Source organism: Acomys russatus, chromosome 17, assembly GCF_903995435.1.
Source record: "Acomys russatus chromosome 17, mAcoRus1.1, whole genome shotgun sequence".
Classification (NCBI taxonomy): domain Eukaryota; kingdom Metazoa; phylum Chordata; class Mammalia; order Rodentia; family Muridae; genus Acomys; species Acomys russatus.
In genome coordinates, this window is record NC_067153.1 from 43282901 (window position 1) to 43303059 (window position 20159).

The 20159-nt window shown below is 48.6% G+C and overlaps 1 protein-coding gene across 1 annotated transcript in view; it reads right to left on the reverse strand.

Annotated features, from left to right (window-relative positions):
- Nucleotides 1-5755: 5755 nt before the first annotated feature.
- Nucleotides 5756-20159, reverse strand: part of Enthd1 (ENTH domain containing 1) — a 108922-nt gene continuing 94518 nt past the window's right edge. Inside the window, 1 exon segment of the mRNA XM_051159401.1 lies at nucleotides 5756-6339. Within this exon segment, the coding sequence (XP_051015358.1) occupies nucleotides 5756-6339 (584 nt within the window).

Here is a 20159-nt window from a genome sequence, read left to right on the forward strand (position 1 = left end):
GCTGGTGGATCTGGACCCAGGGGGAGGGGAATAGGGTGGAAGAGGGAGGGAGGGTGGGAACAGGAAGATACAAGTGAGGGGATAACATTCAGTGTGTAATCTGAATAAATTACAGTAAATTAAAGTAAAAATCAAGATGGAGGGTATCCTGAGGGACACCTGAGGATGACCTTTGGCCTCCCCCCCCCAACAAACACACATGTGCACACATACATACCCGCCCCTCCCCCACTGATGAATCTATAGGAAATAGTACGGGGCACACATGCTGAACTGCAGCATCATCGAGCACATAGATTGTGGTGTTTTATAATGGAATTTTACTGTTTGAATAGCTGCAAACGCTAGCAGCCGTATTTCTGCAGTAATTACCATATCTTTGGGAACTTTCTGCACCATCAGTGAGAAAACAGAATTCGAAATTACCAAACAAAATCATGTTGGAAATCCAGCTTCTTCGGAGCCAATTTACTCTTCCTCAGCCTGCCTGCTGATAAGAGGAGGCACATATGTCCGCCGTAACAACAATGTACTGGCCTCGTCAACTTCCTTGGTGTTCTTCAAGAAATAAAAACCTCTCAATTCCACATCTCTAAACCCATTTTATCACATCTCAAAATCCACTTTGTTGAAAATACAGTAAAACCTTGAGAAGAGCACCCAGAATACTGAGTGTCTTACGGAGTCTCCGAGTTGTTCCTGATGGTCCCTGGATTTCTTAACAGCATACACAGAAGGCTGTGTGCCCACTTGGGGAAACCATGGTCCCAGCGAGTTCATTTAGTGGGAAGTTTATCCAGCAAGGCCCTTGCAGTCGCTCTCCAGAGCCAATTTTTTTCAGCCTGAGGTTGGTTCTTAGAGACCCACTCACCCCCGAGTTTCTGTGACATTTTAAGTACAATCCCTTTCCATGTTTCTTGGTCTTTTTCTGAGCGTGTAAAGGCCAACTTTGTTGTTACCAACGGTGCGGCCACGGTGGAAGCGCTCAAACTCCTGCCCTTCCTGTTGGGGCATCCCCCGTGCAGGCTCCCACCATTATATTGCTCCCCACCCAGACACACTGCCCCTTTCCTTCCACACTCTGGCGCTTTTCTGCTTCTTCCAGATTCCACGTAGACTTCAGGTCTTCTATGCAAGGTCCCCAAATCTCTTCAAGCTGCCCGCACTCTGCACCAACCCCTGCCCCATCACCCTGTGCCCTGCAAAGTCACACACTGTAGCACAAATACCGACTCACCCATTCGCACGGCCACAGAGCCGAAATTCTGACAGGGACTCATCCAGCATGTGTCCTGATGCCTGGCAAACTGCCTACGCCCAACAGCACTTTATAAATATTTAAAGAATGAGCACATAAGTAATTTGACAGTAAGCAAACTGTAAAATATGTTTATAACTGCTTTATAATCCGATCTTCAGTTCAGACTAAAACACTATGAGAAGAACATCTCATGAAATATTTTTAATATGAGAAAATTGGAAAGTCAATCAGAATAGACCCTCTCTTGATTTAAGCCAAGTTTTTTCCACTGGTTTAATAGAGTTGGCTAAATAGAAGCTCACATAAGTGCTTATTAATTATACTAATTAGCAAATTGTTACATTAAAATATATGAGCTATGTAGAACCTAGTTATAATTGGAGGCAACAATATGCATCTAGTAAGCATGTGGTAAAGGAGGGAATTTCACAGAGGTAGTTTTTGTTGTAGTAACCCCCAGTTACTTGTGGGGTCCCCCATTCAACATCCAGATATAGCAGCTTTTGGGGATATGAACGGGGAAGGAGGGGTGATGTGTCTTGGAGGATTTTTATTTTACACTGCCTTTTATTTCATTTTTATTCTGTGTGTATGGGTGTTTGCCTGCATGCATGTATGCGCACTATGTGCATGTGGCATTTGCTGAGTCACAGAAGGAGGTGCCACATCCTCTGACACTGGAGTTATGGATGGCTGTAAAGCACCAGGTGGGTGCTGGGAACTAAATCAGGGTCTTTTGTAAGAGCAACAAGTACTTTTAACCACCGAGCCATCTCTCCAGCCCTGTACTTTCTTCATAATATGTAACTGAAAAGTGTTTGAGCCACCACAAAAAGGGCAGTAACATCCTACTGTAGCCTAGAGCTCTCAGTGGAGGAAGGAGCTCCCAGAAGAAAGCCAGGAGAGGCTGGCATGAAGGCATGTCTTTGGAAGAACGGACTTCATCATCTTACTTAATGTGGGACGACCCAGCCCAAAGGTTTCTTGGGTTTGGATCCCAGAGTGTCTGAGTGTAGCGTGAAGGCTGAGCACAAGCAGAGCACAAGCAGGCAGGCACTCAAGCATTCTCCCCTCATGTCCGTGACGTGACCCGCTGCTTCAAATTCTTTCTTTGACTTCCCTGTATTGACGAACTGGTGTGAGCTCAATAAGCCCTTTATCCCTTCAGGTCAAAGCGTTTCATCACAGTAGCAGAGAGGAGACCAGGACAGGACCTGAATTATACATTCACCAAGTGTTTGCAGCTGCCCCATGCCTAACAGCAAGGAAGTGTAAACGACCCGGACCAGATGATTAATGGCTAAGTAGCACGTGGTATCTACATATGATAGATGTTACTTTACCACATAAATAAACGAAGTGTTGACCTGTGCTACAACATGGATGAATGCTGCAATAGGATGCTTTATGACAGAAACCAGACACAGACCCTCATGTTTTATGATTCCTCCCTGAGCTGGGGATGTGGTGCAGCCGGCCGCATGGCTGCCTGTATGATTCTGTTGATATATAATATCACTTATATAAAATATCATGGAGGTAGACAATACATTTTGGTTGCCAAGAATTTGGAAGAGAGGGTGTTGTGTGACACTGCTCCTGGGGAGACATGAACAAACATCTATTCACCTCAGACAAGTAACTAACAGCAGACCAAACTAAGGGTGTCACTGAAGTGCAGTTGGTGAGCCAAGGAGTTTTATTGGGTTACTTACTGGAATATGGATGAGGAGTTACTTACTGGAGCAAAAATGACTCAAAGGCTACTGTTCCCACTCTGCACCCCATTCCTTAATGGCATGAACACCTGCGATCCGACCGTGGCCTGAGAGGGAAACCGGGGCAGGGATGGCCAGGGGTGATGGGAACCTCAAAACAGACTTCTCGGGAGACAACTTCAGTGAGACAGCTTGTTTAGCTGTGGGGAGCAAAGACTATTTAAACCTTTGGGTAGTGGATAAAGGCTTTTGGGGGTGAGTGTATCTCACTGGCTGGGGCCAAGGTGCTGGGAATGAGTGCCTTATTTGCATGAAGAGGAATTCCAGGCGCTTGCTGGACATGACCTTATAAGGAGAGAGAAAGTTTATCCTGAAACATAGCCACCAGGCTATGTAACCACCTCAAGGATGGCAGAGGTGGGGCCTGTAAGGATATGTGTGTCCCAGCACATTAAGGCCCAGGGCAGGGAGGAAATGTTCCTACTCCTGCTGGTCTCGAGACACTACTTCCAGGGTTTGGACATGCCTTGACCTGTCTCTTGCTCCAGGCTGACCCCTCCAGTTGCATGTCTCCTTCACCCCACAAAAGACAGCTACAATACCAAGGCTCACCCCACATGAGTGACAGTTCACAAAACTCAGAACCTGGAGCGCACTGAGCAGCCTCTGTGCAGCTTGGATAGTCAGAGTGTCCTTTCTAGGCATCTCTGCTGGTCTCTGTCTCCTCCAGACAGCTCAGCAGTCCTTAATGTTTATATAGATGTGTGGCGAATCAGGTCAGTTTCAGGAACTTCCTGAGCTTAGTGAACTTCCCCCCGGATGGAAGTTTTCACTCCTCCTTAGAACATCTTGAGTATTAGGGTGCTGCCCTACAAGATGAAGACCTATCTAGGAGGAAATTGCTATGCAACAGAAGGGTTTGGGGGTTTTAATATGAACTCTCCTCCATAAGGCTCGTGTATTTGAACACCTGGTCCCCAGATGGTGGCCCTGTTTTGGAAGGCTGTGGAATCTCTAGGAGGTGGAGCCTTGCTGAAAGAAGTGGGCTGCTGTGGGTAGGGTGGGAGTGGGTCTCATTAAGGCTTTATAGCTGATGCACTCTGCTTCCTGACTACTCATGCCGTGTGAACAGCAGTTCTGCCTCCCTCCTCCGTGATGCACTGTCTCCCCTTGTACTGTGAGCTGGAATCTTCTTTCCTTAACCTGCTTCTCGTCTCCACAGTGTGGAAGGTAAAGGCACAACATGTGCTGCAGGTACTGGATGGGCTTTGCTGTGAGGAAAATGTTCTGGACTGGGTGACAGCTGTGATGCAGACTTACTAGCTTATTAGCATATGTCCTAGTTAGGTTGTTATTCTTCCTGTGACAGCAAGAACTCTACACTTGCTAGTCAGGATATCTGTTTACTGCTCTTCTTAGTGAAGGCAGGTTTGAAAATACCTGCAGGAGGGTCAGTGGGACAGTTCAGTGGGTAAAGAGGCTCGCGGCCAAGCCTGACAACCCAAGTTCAAGCCCTTGGCCCTATATGGTAGAAGGACAGAAGCGAGTCTTATAAGTTGTCCACTGACCCTCACACGTGCTGTGTACACACCCACCCACAAACAAATAAGTAAAAATGTGGAGGGGAAAAAAAGAGAAAAGCTAAAAAGACATAATCTTCAAGAAGCATTAAGGTATGAGAAAGCTGTGAAGCAAATTTTGCATGAGCCCTCTCACGGGTCCCTTTTAAAAGCTTCCTATACTTGTATCTGTGAGTGAGGGCACATACTTGCCACCACAGGCAGGTAGAGGTCAAAGGACAGTTTTTGGGAGTTGGGTCTCCTTCCATCTTGTTTGAAGTGGAGCCCTGCTGCAAGCCAGCACTCCTGAGGTAAGAAGGGAGGTGGAAAAGGGAGAATCACCCAGAATCCCTCAGGCCAGCTACCATGGGCACAGCAGACCCTTCCTTAAGCAAGGTAGCAGAGCACTGGCCTGGCATGTGTGAGCCTCTGGATTCCAACCCAGAGCCACAAACAACAAACAGTCGCTTCTGTACTGATCCCAGCATGCACCTGGATGAGAAGCATGGTCTGTAACACTCAAACTAGGTCACTCTTGTCTATAAAGGAAACGTGGCATTTTTGTCCGGAAAGTTGTTTTAGTAAATTAAAAAAAAAAAAAAAAAAAAGGTACAGCAAGTTGAGAACATCAGATTTATTTATGAGCTACTAGAGAAAGGGATGCACCCAAACTCCCTGCAATAAACATAAAAATGCGTGTGTTGCCCCACATCCTACCTGCCTCAGCTTCTCTCCTGACCCTGTGGCAGCTGAGGAGACTTCTGGCCCTTGATTGTTGGGCCTCAACTTGAAAGATGGAGAGATCAGGCAGAAACTTGTTAGCATCCCCACATCAGCACTAGGGAGGGGCCACCCAGGGGTTCTCCTGGCTTACTTGTTCACCCAAAAGCCCTCCAACAGCTAATTGCACCTTAAAGTCTCCCCAGAACTTTCACTAAAGCTTACCTCATTAGGAATAAAGTACAGAAATGTGACGAAGGAAAGAAATACTCTTTGCTTTCAAAGGAACCAATATCTAAACCTGAAATGACCAACAGAGACATCTTTCTCTTAAAAAAATAATTACAGCACTCAAATGGCTTTGTCGGTTTGAAAGATGGGCTAATACATTTGACAATGTAAAAATTAAGTCACTGCCTTTTTGTCCCTACAGCAATAGGAACCTCCTAGGTTGGTGGGCAGTGGAACCATTGTGTCCCAGCAAAATAGCCAGGTGACTAGATAGGGTCTGGACTCCCCCTGGAAGACTGGAGGTCCTGCAGGGTCTTGGCAGCTGGTGGTCTGCTGCCACTCAGGTTGCCTAGGCGGCTGTTGATGACAGCAAGTTCCTGGATCACCAGGCTCAGGTCCTCGTGGAGCCGAACCACGGCGCTCTTCACTTCGCCTAGAAGAGTGTGGATGGAGTGGGACTCGGAGTCCCAGGGGGAGCCTTCGCTTGCCTGAAAAGTAGCACAGGACAGCAAAGGGAAGTGGGCTCTAGTTGGGGTGGAAAACACTACCCCACTGCTGCTGTGAATGTGACCTGGCTTCTTTGTAGCCGAATCAGAGTTATCTGGAAGATTCAGGTATTCCTCGTCATCTGAAGATGCTGTGCCCCTGGGAGCAAAAGGGTGGTGAACACTGGCTGCCTCATTTTTGTTTGTGAAGGGGGCACAAGGTGACTGTGGCTGGGGCCGAGCCCAGAAGGAAGGGTTGCTCAAAACCGGGGTAAAGTGATGGGTTGACTTCTCTGGATAGGCCGGCTCAGGAGACGACATGGACAGAGTAGAAAAGGAAGATGCGGCCTCAGAGGCGGTGGAGACTGAAATAGAATGGAGAAAGACACAGAGAGATTTATATAACGTACAAACAAGAGTACCAGCTAGAACGACGACGCCGTGTAAACACCTATCTGGAAGGTTCCAAACCAGTTTGAATTTTAAAAGTTAAAAATTCATAAACCTGAAAACCCAAAGCAGGAAACTGAGACAAATCTAGAGCTGTAATGCTCGGGAAACGAGTCTAAAATAGAATGCTCAGTATTCATTTTGACTTCCAAACCCTGCCCAGCACATTCTTACACTGCTGTAGACCTCATCCAGGAGAGGAAGGTGTTAAGGCTTCCCACCGCCTGACAGCATTTTGTGTAGGCATCTGAAGCAGGAAGGCGGAGGGCGCCCTGCTGTAGCCTTCATCTTTCCCCATACAGATATTATTATAACAAAATAAACTCCAGTAAGCATCATGAATCTTTTCCTCTCTGTGGTCAGATACAATTAGGACTGAGTCCAATCTGGCTTCGATCTAGAGCACTGCAGCACACGCGCACCCACTCTTCTCACCAAGGATCTGTAAGCTGCGTGAAAAGGCATTTGCAGCCCATTTCATAAAATTAAAGACTTGAGAACAATTTCATTTCTTTTCAGGCAAAATCATATTAAACGTCTCCTCTTATCTACTTCACTCTAGTTTCCCAAACTGTCCTCAGTGTGTTCCTTAAGATGGCCTACGCTGGGGCTGGAGAGATGCCTCAGTGGTTAAGAGCACTTGCAGCTCTTGCAGAGGACCTCGGTTTGATCCCCCGCACCCACGTGGCAGCTCACAATCATCACTGATTTTGGCTCCAGGTCATCTGACACCCTCTTCTGACCTCCATGAGTACCAAACACACATGTACACACACGTACGTACATGCAGCCTAAACACCTACACAATAAAATAAATCTTAAAAAAACAAACAAACAAACAAAAAAAAAAAACAGCAGGTGTTTTGTAAAATCAGGGCTTTGTGGTCAAGTGAGACTGGTCACCGCACATTGGTCCTCCCATTAGGATTAATTATATCCATCAGCACATTTAAAATGAGGAGAAATCAGGCTGGAGAGATGGCTCAGAGGTTAAGAGCACCAGCTGCTCTCCCAAAGGTCTTGAATTCAAATCCCAGTAACTACATGGTGGTTCACAACCATCTATAATGTGATCCTCTTCCGGCCTGCAGGTGTTACAAGCAGGCAGGACACTGTATACATAAGAAGTACATAAATCTTTAAAAAGCGATGAGAAATCTATAGTTCTTCATCATGGTCTCGTGTAGCCCAGGTTGGCCTCAGCCTCACTGCACAGCCAAGGATGGCTTGGAACTCCTGATCCGCCTGCCCCCATTTCCCAAGTGCTGGGATTTCAGGTGTGCCATAGCACTAGGTTTATGTGGGGCTGAGAATCAAACCCAGAACATCATGCATGCACTCTACCCACTGAGCTAGACCCCCAGCTCTCAAGCATCTTATCCAAGTGTTTCCCAAACTTTTTTTGGACACAGGGCTTTTTTTTTTTTCCTCTTGGAATATCTACTTGGATTTATTTTTGGATATATGGTACAAATTGGTAAAATCAGGTGTCTGTGATTCACTCTGAACTTGCTCCTTTAAAGATTTACTAGGCCAGGCCCACAGCAGGGAAGCCGAAGGCTGCCATTCAGCATACAGGAGGTGGGGGTGGGGGACTGGCTTTGTTGGTAGATTTCACTACATATTCATGTCCCTTCTGAACTAAACTGGAACTCATAAAAATGGCCGGGGCAGGTGGCCACTCTCTATTTTTTGCCTCTAAGCTCTTCAAGGCCTATCTCCAGTTCTCAGGGAAAGTCCCAATCACAAAACTTGGTTCTGGATGCCAAGAGTATTCTCAGCTGGTGCGGGAACAGGGATGAAAGGGAAGGGAAGGGGGGGTGGGGGACTCAGTGTGCATGGTCAAGGCCAGCAGAGCTCAGGGGAGAATCTGGGTCACGCTAAGCCAGCCGCTCTGTCCTGGGGCTGGGAGGGTAGCACCATGCTAGTGGGCGTGTGGATGCTGAGAGAGACCCGCTGCCACAGCACTGGACCCATGCGCTCAGCTCACGCGCTTTGAGCTGGGTCCCATCTGCCATCTGCCGCATCCTTCACCTCCTGGGCTGGCTCTCTGCTCTGCAGCTCCCTTGTCGCCCTCTTTCTTGTTTTGCTGTCATTTGGGGGGTAGCACAACCACTATCAGGCCAATGACAAGGCGGCCCAAGAGGCGAAGACATTGGAATATTCATGCCTGAAAATACCCTTGCTCTACCTTCAGGCTTAGTGACGGTTTGTGTTAAGGATTCTGGGCAGAAAAACCTCTTCATTTGGACTTAAACCACCCTCTGCCTCCCCCCCCCCATCCCCCGCACCACCCTCACCCCCGTGTAAGTCAGAGGACAACCTAGGGCGTTTGTTCTCACCTTTCTATCTAGTTTGAGGTAGGGTCTCTTGTCCACAGCTGTGTACACCAAATTAGCTGGCCTGTGAGGTTCTGGGGATTTCCCTCCTCCCGCCCACCATCTCTTCCTAGGAGCACCAGATCGCAGAACTCACTACGTAAGCTGTGCATGGTAGTGAGTTCTGTGGAGGCAAACTCAGGTCTCCACAAGACGATGGGTGGCACCTGCTCGGCCATTGACTCTTGACAGCCATGTTCCACTGGCTTCCTATGTCCAGTATTGTGTTGTTGTAGCCATTCTATTCTCTGTCTCTTTTTTTAAAGATTAATTTTCATTTAAGTGTCTGGGTGTTTTGCCTGTACGCATGTCTGTGCACCGCGTGCATACCTGGTGCCTGTGGAGGCCAGGGAAGAGCACCTGATCTCCTGGAACGGGAGTTATAGATGGTTGTGAGGCACCACGTGGGTGCTGGGAATTGAACTGGAGTCCTCTGGAAGAGCAGCCAGTGCTCTCAACTGCTGAGCCACCTCTCCAGCCCTGCTGTTCTAATACTTATTCATGGCACAGCCTGCGGCACCCCTAAGGTATTAGCACATTTCCTCTTCGTCCCCAGTATTCTGGGAGCCTCAATGCTGTGCATTGAAGCAGGGCAATTTTCATTGACTGAGGTCAAGCGAAAGCGAGTTTTAATCAGGCAACTCATTTCCTTCAAATTCAAATGTTTTCTCAAGGCTTCCATCAGTGAGCTTCCGGCCCGGTGTGCCTGCGCTCTCTCTCTCTCTCTCTCTCTCTCTCTCTCTCTCTCTCTCTCTCTCTCTCTCTCTCTCTCTCTCAAAACACCTCATTTGCACATTAAAGCAGCTGGGCCACCTTCCAACTCCTATTTTTACCATGTGTCCAGTGTGTGCGCACGCATATGTGTGAAACACAGGTGCCCGTGTGCCACTGCAGAGACCCACGCTCTTGGCTGTGGGTCCCCTCCTTCCACTGTGACACAGGGCCTCTTGTTGACCACTGACCATGTTCTGGCTAGCTGGAGCTTGCCACGGCTATCCTTCTCTATCTTCTGTCTCAACACAGACACACCAGGATCACAGATGTGTGCCCCCCACATCTCTGTCCTGGGCGTCCGGAGTCTGTGCCTCATGCTTGAGAGGCATTTTATCTACAGAGGCATTTCTCTGGCCTTCTTCAAGCACTAGTGTGTGTGTGCGTGCGTGCGTGCACACACCACAACATGTGTGCAGAGGTCAGAGGACACTTTGTGGAGGCTGTTCTCTCTGCCCACATTTACATGGGCTTGCTCAGTGTGTGTCTTTGCTGGCTGAGCCATTTTGCCAGCCCCCTTCCCAGCTCATCTCTCGTCTCCTCCTCCTAACCTTGTCTCTTTGCCCCACTTCTTGGCGGTTTTGTCAGCCTTAGCTTCCAATCCTTCTGGTGATTTTTTTCTTTCTGCTGGATTTTTTTAATGTTGAGGAGTTTTTTTGTTGTTCTCAGAAATTCTCAAAACAGCCTTTCTTCTTTCATAGACACATCATATTTTCTTTTCTTTGGGGGACCTTAAAGAAACATTTTAAAGGCATTTTCTTTTCAAATTAACTGGCATTAGCTGAGCATGATGGCACACACATGTAATTCCAGCACTCAGGAGGCAGAGGCAGGTAGATCTCTGTGAGTTCAAGGCCAGCCTGGTTTACAAAGTGAGTCCAGGACAGCCAAGGCTACACAGAGAAACCCTGTCTTGAAAAAAAAAAAAAAGAGTATTTTGTTTTCTCTTCATAGTGTAATTTTCTCCATTGTGTTCCCACAGTGTTCCATGTGAGAGGCCTTTCCCTGAGGAGGCCTCATTCCATGCCCGCTAATGGTTAAGAACAGAGGGTGAAACCTGACAGCAGCTTGGAAAATGAGTGTGAGGTGCCAACTTGGAGGCCCAGTGCACAGTCGCTGAGGCAGGTTATTTGACAAGAACTACAGATGCCGGTAGGTCAGGTCTTTCTTCTGAGACAGGTTAGCTTCTCACTGTCATTATATTTGCTGCTATGAGAGGAAAGTTCTGGCTGCCAGCGTTCTTGGAGCCACAAGGAAAGGCGCCAGCATTTGCCTTTCTCTGCTCACTTGTTCCTCCAGCTGTTCCGGTTAAAGTCTCCACAACCTGACACCTCTTGGAGCTCGCATTTCAGAGACTCCCTCAACTATTCTCTCCAGATTTCCAGACCCCCAACCCTGGGAGTTGTAGGGGTAGGTGGCTATTCAAGGTGACTGCCTCAAGATGAAGCCCAAGGATAGAACTCATTTTATTTTATTCTTTTATATCATTCTTATTATGATGTGGTAGTGGTGTTTTTGTTCTGCATCCATCTATCTATCTATCTATCTATCTATCTATCTATCTATGTATCTATCTACCTACCTTCCTACCTACCTATGGTTTCTCTAAGTAGCCCTGGCTGTCCTCAAGCTCACAGAGGTCCACCTGCCTCTGCCTCCTGAGTGCTGGGACTATGGGACTCATTTTTAAACAGCTGCTTTGTAGTCCTCTCCAGCACTTCCCATGGTTTAGCAGTGGCTTGTCCTCACAGGCTCAAGTGTTGGAAGCACGTTTCTCAGTGTTGCCACAAGAGGGGGCAGACCAAGTCCAGGGTTGGGTCAACTAGGAGGGCATCAGGTCATTGGGGATACTGCCCACGGGGAGTACTGTAGTTTCTTACAGAATTCAGGTTAGTTCCTGGGAAAGAAACTTGTTACAAAGAGCAGCCCTGGCCACCCACATCCTTCTCTGACTTCTTACCATGGGATTGTTCTCTCTCTTTCATGATGCAATCTCTGATATTGCCAAGGGCCCCTCACCAGAGCGGAGCAGACACTCTTAGACACTCAGAACTTTGAGCTAAGTAAACCTTTTCTTGTTGACAAAATCTCCAGTCTCCAGTATCATGTTACAACAATGGAACACTGGTACATCACTTGAGATGGAATAGGTTCGTTTTAAACATGTGCAAAGGGATTCCGTGGCTAGAAATCTCTCCCAGATTGCAAAGTTAAGACAACGTCAAATTCAAGTGTCTCTGATGTCATGGGCTATAAGCTCAGCCAGGGCACTGCACTTCCGCACCACTCCACTGCCCCGGCACTGGTTTCAATCCATTACAGAATTATGTTAAATTATGGGTATAACATTTAGAAAGAACCGTGAGGATGGTGAATGGACAGGGCCTCCCTGGGACTAGTTGACAGTTTAGGAGCTGCTAATCTTATAATTGAAAAAGAGGTGATCAAAGAAAAAGAGAGAAACTGTATTTCTTTTCTTTTCTTTTTTTTTTTTTGCTACTACAAAACCTCCGCCATGAGGCTGGAGTTTATTGGGAACCACACATGGGGGTGCCAGGGGCCAACATCTCATGCTAGGAGACCAAGCCTTGACCCTCAGCTTCCGGCCACTAAACTCCAAAGCCTATCCTCTGCTCCCTACTCTCTAAGGAAGCAGAATCCTGACCTCAGGAGAGGACAAGATACAAAGGCAAGAACACTTATGCTTGTGGTTCTGAGGTGAGAAACCGTATTTCATCAGTTGACATTTCTCTTACTGTGCGTGAGTTAGACTGGTGGTCAGGATGTGCAAGTTTTAGGAAAATGGGTTGTAGCCCCATAAAATGAACAAAGCTATAGTGGTTTGAAGCTGAAAGGTCCTCCGAGGCTCGCAGCCTGAATGCTCACTCCCTAGGTAGTGGTTCTATTTGGAAGGCTGGGAACCTTTTGGTGTGGGGCCTCACTGGCAGCAGTCGGCCCCTAGGATTATGTGTGGCGGGGGTGGGGGGCGGTGCTCTCTCTGCCTGCTTCCTGTCTCGCTGCTTCCTGGCTGTCATGATGTGAGCCTCCTCCCCAGGACTCCACTGCTCTGTCCAGCTGCTCTGCTTTGCCTTCTCCACCACCATGGCTGAATCCTCTGAAACCATGAGCCAAAACAAGTCCCTTCTCCCCTGAGATGTTTCTGGTAGGGTTTATGGTCATAGCAACACAACAGCTACTGATGCTAATGGTTTTCCACACGAGCCATGCATTCCAGGGGAAATGCAGGCTGCCTGACATTCAGGGAGCTTGTGACTCCCTGGTGAGGAGGTTACATATCCAGTGGCAAAAAAATGTCTTGATGAAATTTGGAGATTTGGGGGCCCAAAACGTATTTACTAGAGTACTAAGAAACTATTTCAGAAACAGTATTTGGCAAACGAGTGTAAGGGCCAGAGGAGGTGCACAAGGAAACGGTGTCTCCTGAACACACGAGGGAGCTTTGCACATGTGAACTCGCAGTGACTATGACACCGCGGACAAGGCCTATGCAGACCTAAGGCAGAGCAAAGCCAGCATGGGGAGGGGAGCTGGGCATGACGTCCTGCCTCCAGCCACGGAGCAAACACTCCTTAGCTGCTGCGAGAAGGAGGGCAGCTTTCTCTGAGAGCGGCACTCCTCTGACAGACAAGTCAAGCGCACTCCAGTGGAACACTGCACAGCACATCCAAGTGTATTTGGGAGGCACAGACTGGCCTTGATGGGGGAGGGGGAAGGAAAGGGGGACTGGGGTGTATGTGGGGGGAAAATGGGAAACAGGAGAACTTGAGTTTGCTGTGTTTAGAAAGAAGGCTCTCAGAGGAAAGCCCTAAAGAACCATGAGGAAAACAAGTACAGGAGTCAACCATTAATGAGGAGGCATCCCCACACAAGGGCACAGGTATGCACACGCATACACGAGGCAACTAAACCCCACAGTGGTTCTCAGCCTGTGTGTTGGGACCCCTTTGGGGGTGGCATATCAGATATTACATTTTGATTCATAACAGTAGCAAAACTACAGCTATAAAGCAGCATCAAAATAATTTTATCGTTGGGGTCACCACAACACGAGGAACTCTATTAAAGGGTCGCGGTGTTAGAAAGGTTGAAAACTGCCAAGCATGGTGGCACACGCCTTTAATCCTAGCACTCGGGAGGCAGAGGCAGGCAGATCTCTGTGAGTTCAAGGCCAGCCTGGTCTACAAAAAGAGTCCAGACCAACCAAGGCTACACAGAGAGGCTCTGTCTTGGGGGGGGGGGGAGAGAGAAAGAAAGAAAGGTTGCCCAGTACTTAACTTTGTGTTTGTGGCACTGATATCCAGGAACTTGTCTGAGTGTGGTTCTTGGGCCTTTGGGCCTAGTGAACCAGAAGCAAGGCTGGGCCGAAAAAAGCAGAATTCTCCAGGTTCCAGGTGTTTCTGAAGTATGAACTGGGCAAGTCCTCCTCTGGCCAGCTTCCTGTGGCTTTGTGCCTCCATTGCTGAGTGACAGTGTCCTGCGGGCTCCGGCTCTGATCTGCAGGCTCAGTGCCTGTGACAAACCACTCAGTGCTAATTGTCACACACCAATTTCCCTTTGTTTCGAAACACTCACAGCTGTGCTGCACCCTGCACTCTGCTCCTGGGGCTCTCCTCCCCTACCGCTTCTCTTCCTCGCTCTGGCTCCCCACAGAAGCGATGTGGGCATCCTGTTGGCATCCATCCTCTGTGTGTAGCAAACACTACAATAAGATATAGCAAGTGGCTGAGTTTTAAACTCTCATCATGTGAAATGCACAGGCCAGTTGTCAGCTGCTCCGAGACAGCGATGACAAATTCATTCTGAATGCCAGTGTGTTTTCCTTAACTGTTTATACTGTAAACGTAAGAGACCTGCTAATTAAGATACAATGGCTTTCCATTTAAATGGCATTTAAATTGTTGCAAAGATGAAAAAAGTACATTTCCAGGGATATTAAAATCTTGCATGAGTGTACATGTGTTTCATCAGGAGCAGCCGGGGCCCTGGATGGCTAAACACAGATTTCTCTATTTCACTCCTCAATTCATCTCGTTCAGTGTTCCCGGATGGCGTACAATGACTTCCAAATGAGCAATACACACAGACTGAAGCATTGCCGTTTTTCCCCCGTGGCTAAGAAATGTAGCATTTTATATAAATGTTGCGAAGGATTTGTTTATAATGTTAAAAGTAGAAACAACTAAAACATCTACTGATCAATAAACAGGTCAGGAGCCTGTTATCTGCACAATGGAATAGCATCTGGTCATGAAGAGGAATGGACTGAGGCAATCTGCAACTCTCAAAATATGCTGAGAAAGAAGCCGACAAGGGGTCTCATATGGGATGATGGTGTGTCTGTGAAAAGTCCAGAAAAGGTAGGACACAGGTATAGAGAGGCTTGCTGGTGGCCAGCAGCTAGGGTGGGACTGAAGAGAGCCTGCTCATGGGCACAGGGCTTTCTGAGGCAATGAAACTATTCTGGAACGTGGGCGGCTGCACAACGCTGAGAAGAGAGAAAATGCACTGAAGCACATGCTTGTGTGTGTGGTGCCTGCACTGGTGCGCATGCACGTGTGTCCTCAGTTGCTCTGTCTTACTTTCTGAGGCAGGGTCTCTCACCAATCGGCTTGGGCTAGCTGGTGAGGGAGCTCCAGAGATCTTCCTGTCTTTGCTGCCCTGGTGCTGGGATTACAGATGGAGGTGGCCATGCCTGGGTTTTTACACAGGGACTAGGGATTTGAACTCAGGTCCTTGTACTTGTGCAGCAGGCAGGTGCCCTGACCCACAGAACCACATTCCCCCATTTTTTAAAGGGAAAAAAAATCTTACTCTGTGGCACCCATTTGCTTATCTCACCAGCAAAGGCGAACCAGCCAAGAGCTGCACAGTGCACAGAACAGCTGGGGACCAAAGACAGAAGAAGCAGGCTGAGGCCAGAACGCACACCGCTGCTGTCCTGCATCAGAGTGGACACCAGACTGTTCGCCTCTAAAAAAGACTACACACAAGGCAGCTGTGACTTGAGAGCAGGGGTGAACACGGCCTGCTGGGTGCTGTCCCAGCACCCATAGGTGCCTTGTCTGTTCAGTGTGACGAGGAAACAGATAATGAGGAGAAACGGTAGTCTGAGCTTCGGCAGTAACAAGCCAAGCTGAGGTGAGGCCATGACTGCCCGGGGGCCGTTCTTCAGAACCAAAGGCCAGAAGGAACTGTCATCCGGGAGTGTGAGTGGCACCCCCTTCCCATTTGAGAACACAGAGACTCACATGTGCAAGTGCATTTTAATTGCTCAGCTCTTTACCCCAGAGAGTTATTGATGTTAGACCAGGGCCCTTCATATGGACACTTCGTGAAATCAGAAGATAAGCGCTTCCTTGTTCTCCATCATCCCCAGCATGTGGAGACGAGATACCCACCCAGGGCAAATTGCATGAATTCCTCAACCACTGTGACCTTCGGCCACCTGGAGCAAGACAGGGCTCAAAACTTGCCCTGCTCTCAAGCCTTGGTTCTCAAGTTGCTCTACTCCATCTCACTCACACCCAACCCTCCCACGACTCTCAAGCACCCACAGGAAGCCTGCTGAGGCTGCAGCACAGGCGGCCCTACTGTGTGCTCCCTCCGGTATCAACTCCATCTCTTTCCCCTCAGATTGCCACCGCCAACTCTTCAACTGCCACCACCTTGCCATTGCCACGCTGTGCCACTGTGCTTTTTTTTGCCTCATCTGCTAACTTGCACTCCTTTGCCATAACTTAAACATCTGGACTCCAGCACTGTGTGGCCTGGTTGCAGTTGCTGTCCTTCACTGCCACTGGAGTACTAAAGCTCATGAGGCCCGTCTGTAAGGCACCCAGGCAGGTGGCACGCCAGGCACTCTTTTCCCCATGCAGGCAGCGGTGGCCAGAGGCTGTCTTTTGCAGGCCTCAGCCTCGTAGGGGAGGACACAGCCCACTGTGAGAGGTGGGCCTCCATCCTTCTTACCCTGCACCTGGGCTGCAGTTCCTAGGGAACAGGGCAGTTCCGTGTTGCACAGGGCATGGGAGTCTGCTCTGGCAGGATCAGTGTCTCCTCAGCTTCTTCTGCCCGGAGGCACACTTGTCATTTCTCATACTGTTCCAAACCCTGCAGGTGGAGGGAGTCTTCAGTTCCTTTTTTTGTTTTTGTTTTTAAAGATATTTATTTATTGTATATGAGTGTTTTGTCTGCAGAAGAGGGTATCAGATCACATCATAGGTGGTTGTGAGCCACCATGTGGTTGCTGGGAATTGAACTCAGGACCTCTGGAAGAGCAGGCAGCACTCTTAACCTCTAAGCCATCTCTCCAGCCCTCTTCAGTTCCTTTTTTTGTGCTGTGACCAACTCCAGAGAGGAAGGGTTTATTTTGGCCCCGTAGCTCAATGGCACACATGGTGGGGAGGTCATGGTGGCAGGAGTGTGAAGCACATGGTCACGTTGCATTCCTAGTCAGGAAGCAGAGAGTGAGGGGTGCTGGAGCCCTGCTCCCCTTTTCCTTTTGATTCAGTCCAGGATTCAAGCCCATGAAGCGATGCTGCCCGCACATAGGGTGGGTCTTAACTCATCACAGGCCACGCCCAAAGGTCTGTCTCCCAGGTGATTCCAGATGCGGTCATGTTGCCAGCACAGGTGTCCTCCAGTGAGAAGGAACGGAGGTTATGTCTTAGGATAAATGTCACACAGAGGCTCACTGCTTCAAAGCAGCAAGCAGCCCCGTGAAACAGCCTCTCATCTCCACGAAGGCACTTCCCTTTGTTTCTGGGTTCTGGACCCAGGTCCCATTTCACAGAGTCACGCCCCACTGGGACCACTGGTTACCTCCTGTACCTCCTCCTCTGCAGTCTCTAGTCACTCTGAGTGGGTGCTGGGAACCAAGCTTAGGTCCTCTCTAACGGCAGTACAGGCTCTTAACAGCTGAGCCATTTCTCCAGCCCTCAAGCTCAGACTTCTTAACCTGCCTCTCGGGCTCCTATCCCTCTGGCTTAAAGCACTAGTATCCCATTCTGTATTTCTCGTGAACCTGCACCATTGCTGCCATTTCTAAGCTGGTTTCAGTTCACTTATGGAACACTAGCACTATGATGTTCAGGGTACTGTGCCTGGTGCTGGGGGTACACCCAAAAGCAGGGCAGGCAGGGTCCCTACTTACATTCCAGCTGGGGAGGAAGGCACCCAACTACTGAATCTATATGTAGCTACTGTTTGACAAGAGTAACAGAAGGTGCTATGGAAGGCAGAGGGGAGATAACGCGTGGGGGCATTTCAACCCCAAGGCGCATGCGAGATGCTCTTGGAAAGACTGACGGGGGTGAGCAGGGCAGGAGGGGGCAGGAGAAGGCTGGTGAGAGGGAACTGTCCTAGAGGATAAACCAAGACTTCTAAGAGAACACAGGCTGGTGAGAGGGCGGAAGCCTGGGTGCTCAGGGCTTGGAAGGCAATTTGGTATCTACAAAAAGAAAAGAAAAGAAAAGAAAAAAAGAAAAAGGAAAAAGGAAAAGTGATCAACCCACAGCTGACTGGCTACCTTGTGGAAAATGAGCTGGTGCTCTCCGGGACCTCTGTGCTCAGTCCCATCTCTACCATTCCACAGGGGGAATGCCTTTTCTGGGAGGAAGGTGTTGTGAGGGCCAGTTTTAGGTCAACTTGACACAAGCTAGAGTTATTTGAAAGGAACGAACCTCAATTGAGAACATGCCTCCATAAATTCTGGCTGTAAGGCATTTTCTCAATTAGTGACTCGTAGGGGAGGACACAGGCCACTGTGGGTGGTGCCATCCCTGGGCTGGTGGTCCTGGGTTCTATAAGAAAGCAGGCTGAGCAAGCCATGGGGAGCAAGCTAGTAAGCAGAGCTCCTTTATGGCTTCTGCATCAGCTCCTGCCTCCGGGTTCCTGTTCTGCTTGAGTTCCTGTCCTGACTTCCCATGGTGATGCTCTGTTTGTTACCTGGAAGTGTAAGCTGAAATAAGCCCCTTCCTCCCCAACTTGCTTTTGGCCATGGTGTCCCATCACAGCAATAGAAACCCTACTTAAGACAGGCATGTTTGCACCTGTTCCTGAGAAGGCACGAGAAGGATGCCAACAGAGAGATCCTGAGGGTTAGGAGCAGCCGAGGGTGCGAAGCTCTAAACACATGTGCACCCGAGTAACAATGGCAGTGACTGCATGCACTGAGTACCACGTCCTCCTCGGAGGGCTTTGCTTCTCTGAGCTCCATGCAGCAGAGCCATCTCCATCTGTCCCACAGACACGCAGAGAGGCCAGGTGCCTCCCCCAGTTGCCACACTGTGAGTGGCAGAAGAACTGGGATCCTAAGTCCAGACGGTCTGACTCTAGAGTTTGCGCTGTGAGAGGAATGATGTTCAGCCCTATTTAGGCTTCACGGTGAGGTTTCAGGTGTGTGATTTAACTCTCTAGTCTCTCTCCAGCACTGAGAACTCTGCCATCGGTCTTTATGAAATTCACAGTGTCTTTTGCATTGGGGTTCTCTGGGCTGATGAGATGGCTCAGTGGGTAAGGCAGTTACTGTCAAGGCTTATAAGCTGAACCCTATCCCTGGGACCCACACAGTGTAAGAAGACAACTCCTGTAGTTTGTCCTCTGTCCTCCATAATTGATCTGTTGCGCGCGCGCGCACATACACACACACACACACACACATCCACAATAAATAGAAAGTAAATAAATGCATAAATAAATAGGCAGATAGATAGATAGAGGCAATAACTTGAAAGTAGCAACCACCACAAACATAATTTAGTGCTAGTTTAGTAACAGAGATGTTTTAACAATTTGCAGCAATTGTAAAATTTATCAATGTCACATAAATATATTATCTATCTCTCTATTTATCGCTTACCTACTTATTTACGCCTCTCCCTTTTATTAACAAAATTGGAAAGAAAAATTAAGGTCCAAAAGAAAGGTTAAAGAAATTATATGTAGACATGGAGTCGGCCGACTAAGTTCTACAGCAGTGACTGGAGTGACAGGTTAACTCTGTTACTCAGCCAGTTGCCCTGACTGACAGCCAGAGACTCCCCACCCAGGGCCAGCACTCTAACAGTTGTGAAAGTTTCACACCACAAAACCAGCACTCTCGTTCTCTCGAACACATGCACTATTGGTGTCTCATTTTATGACACATCTTGAACAGTTCTGCTTTCAAGATTTGGGCTATTTTCTGTGCTTTACATTTCCAATGGACAGTGTAAGACCCAAAGTGTCCATTTGTAAGACCCCCTTCTACCAACAGAAGCCTCTGCGGTTGCACCGAGTCAGCAGAGTGACACGGGGAGAAATAGCATCTTGCCCAGTGTTACCAACCTGAAGTGGCATTCCATTTGCTCAGGCCCTCCGCTGCTCTCAGTGCAGGGACTATTTCAGTTTTTCTGAGACAAGGTCTTGAGTATCCCAGGCGAGCCTCCCCTAAGTGGCTGAGGGGGAACTTGAGCTTCTGATCCATCTACATCTCCCAAGCGCTGGCATTACAGGTGTGTGCCCCACGCCTAGTTTATGCAGCACTCAGGGTGGAACCCAGGGCTTCCCGCATGCCACCAACTGGGTCA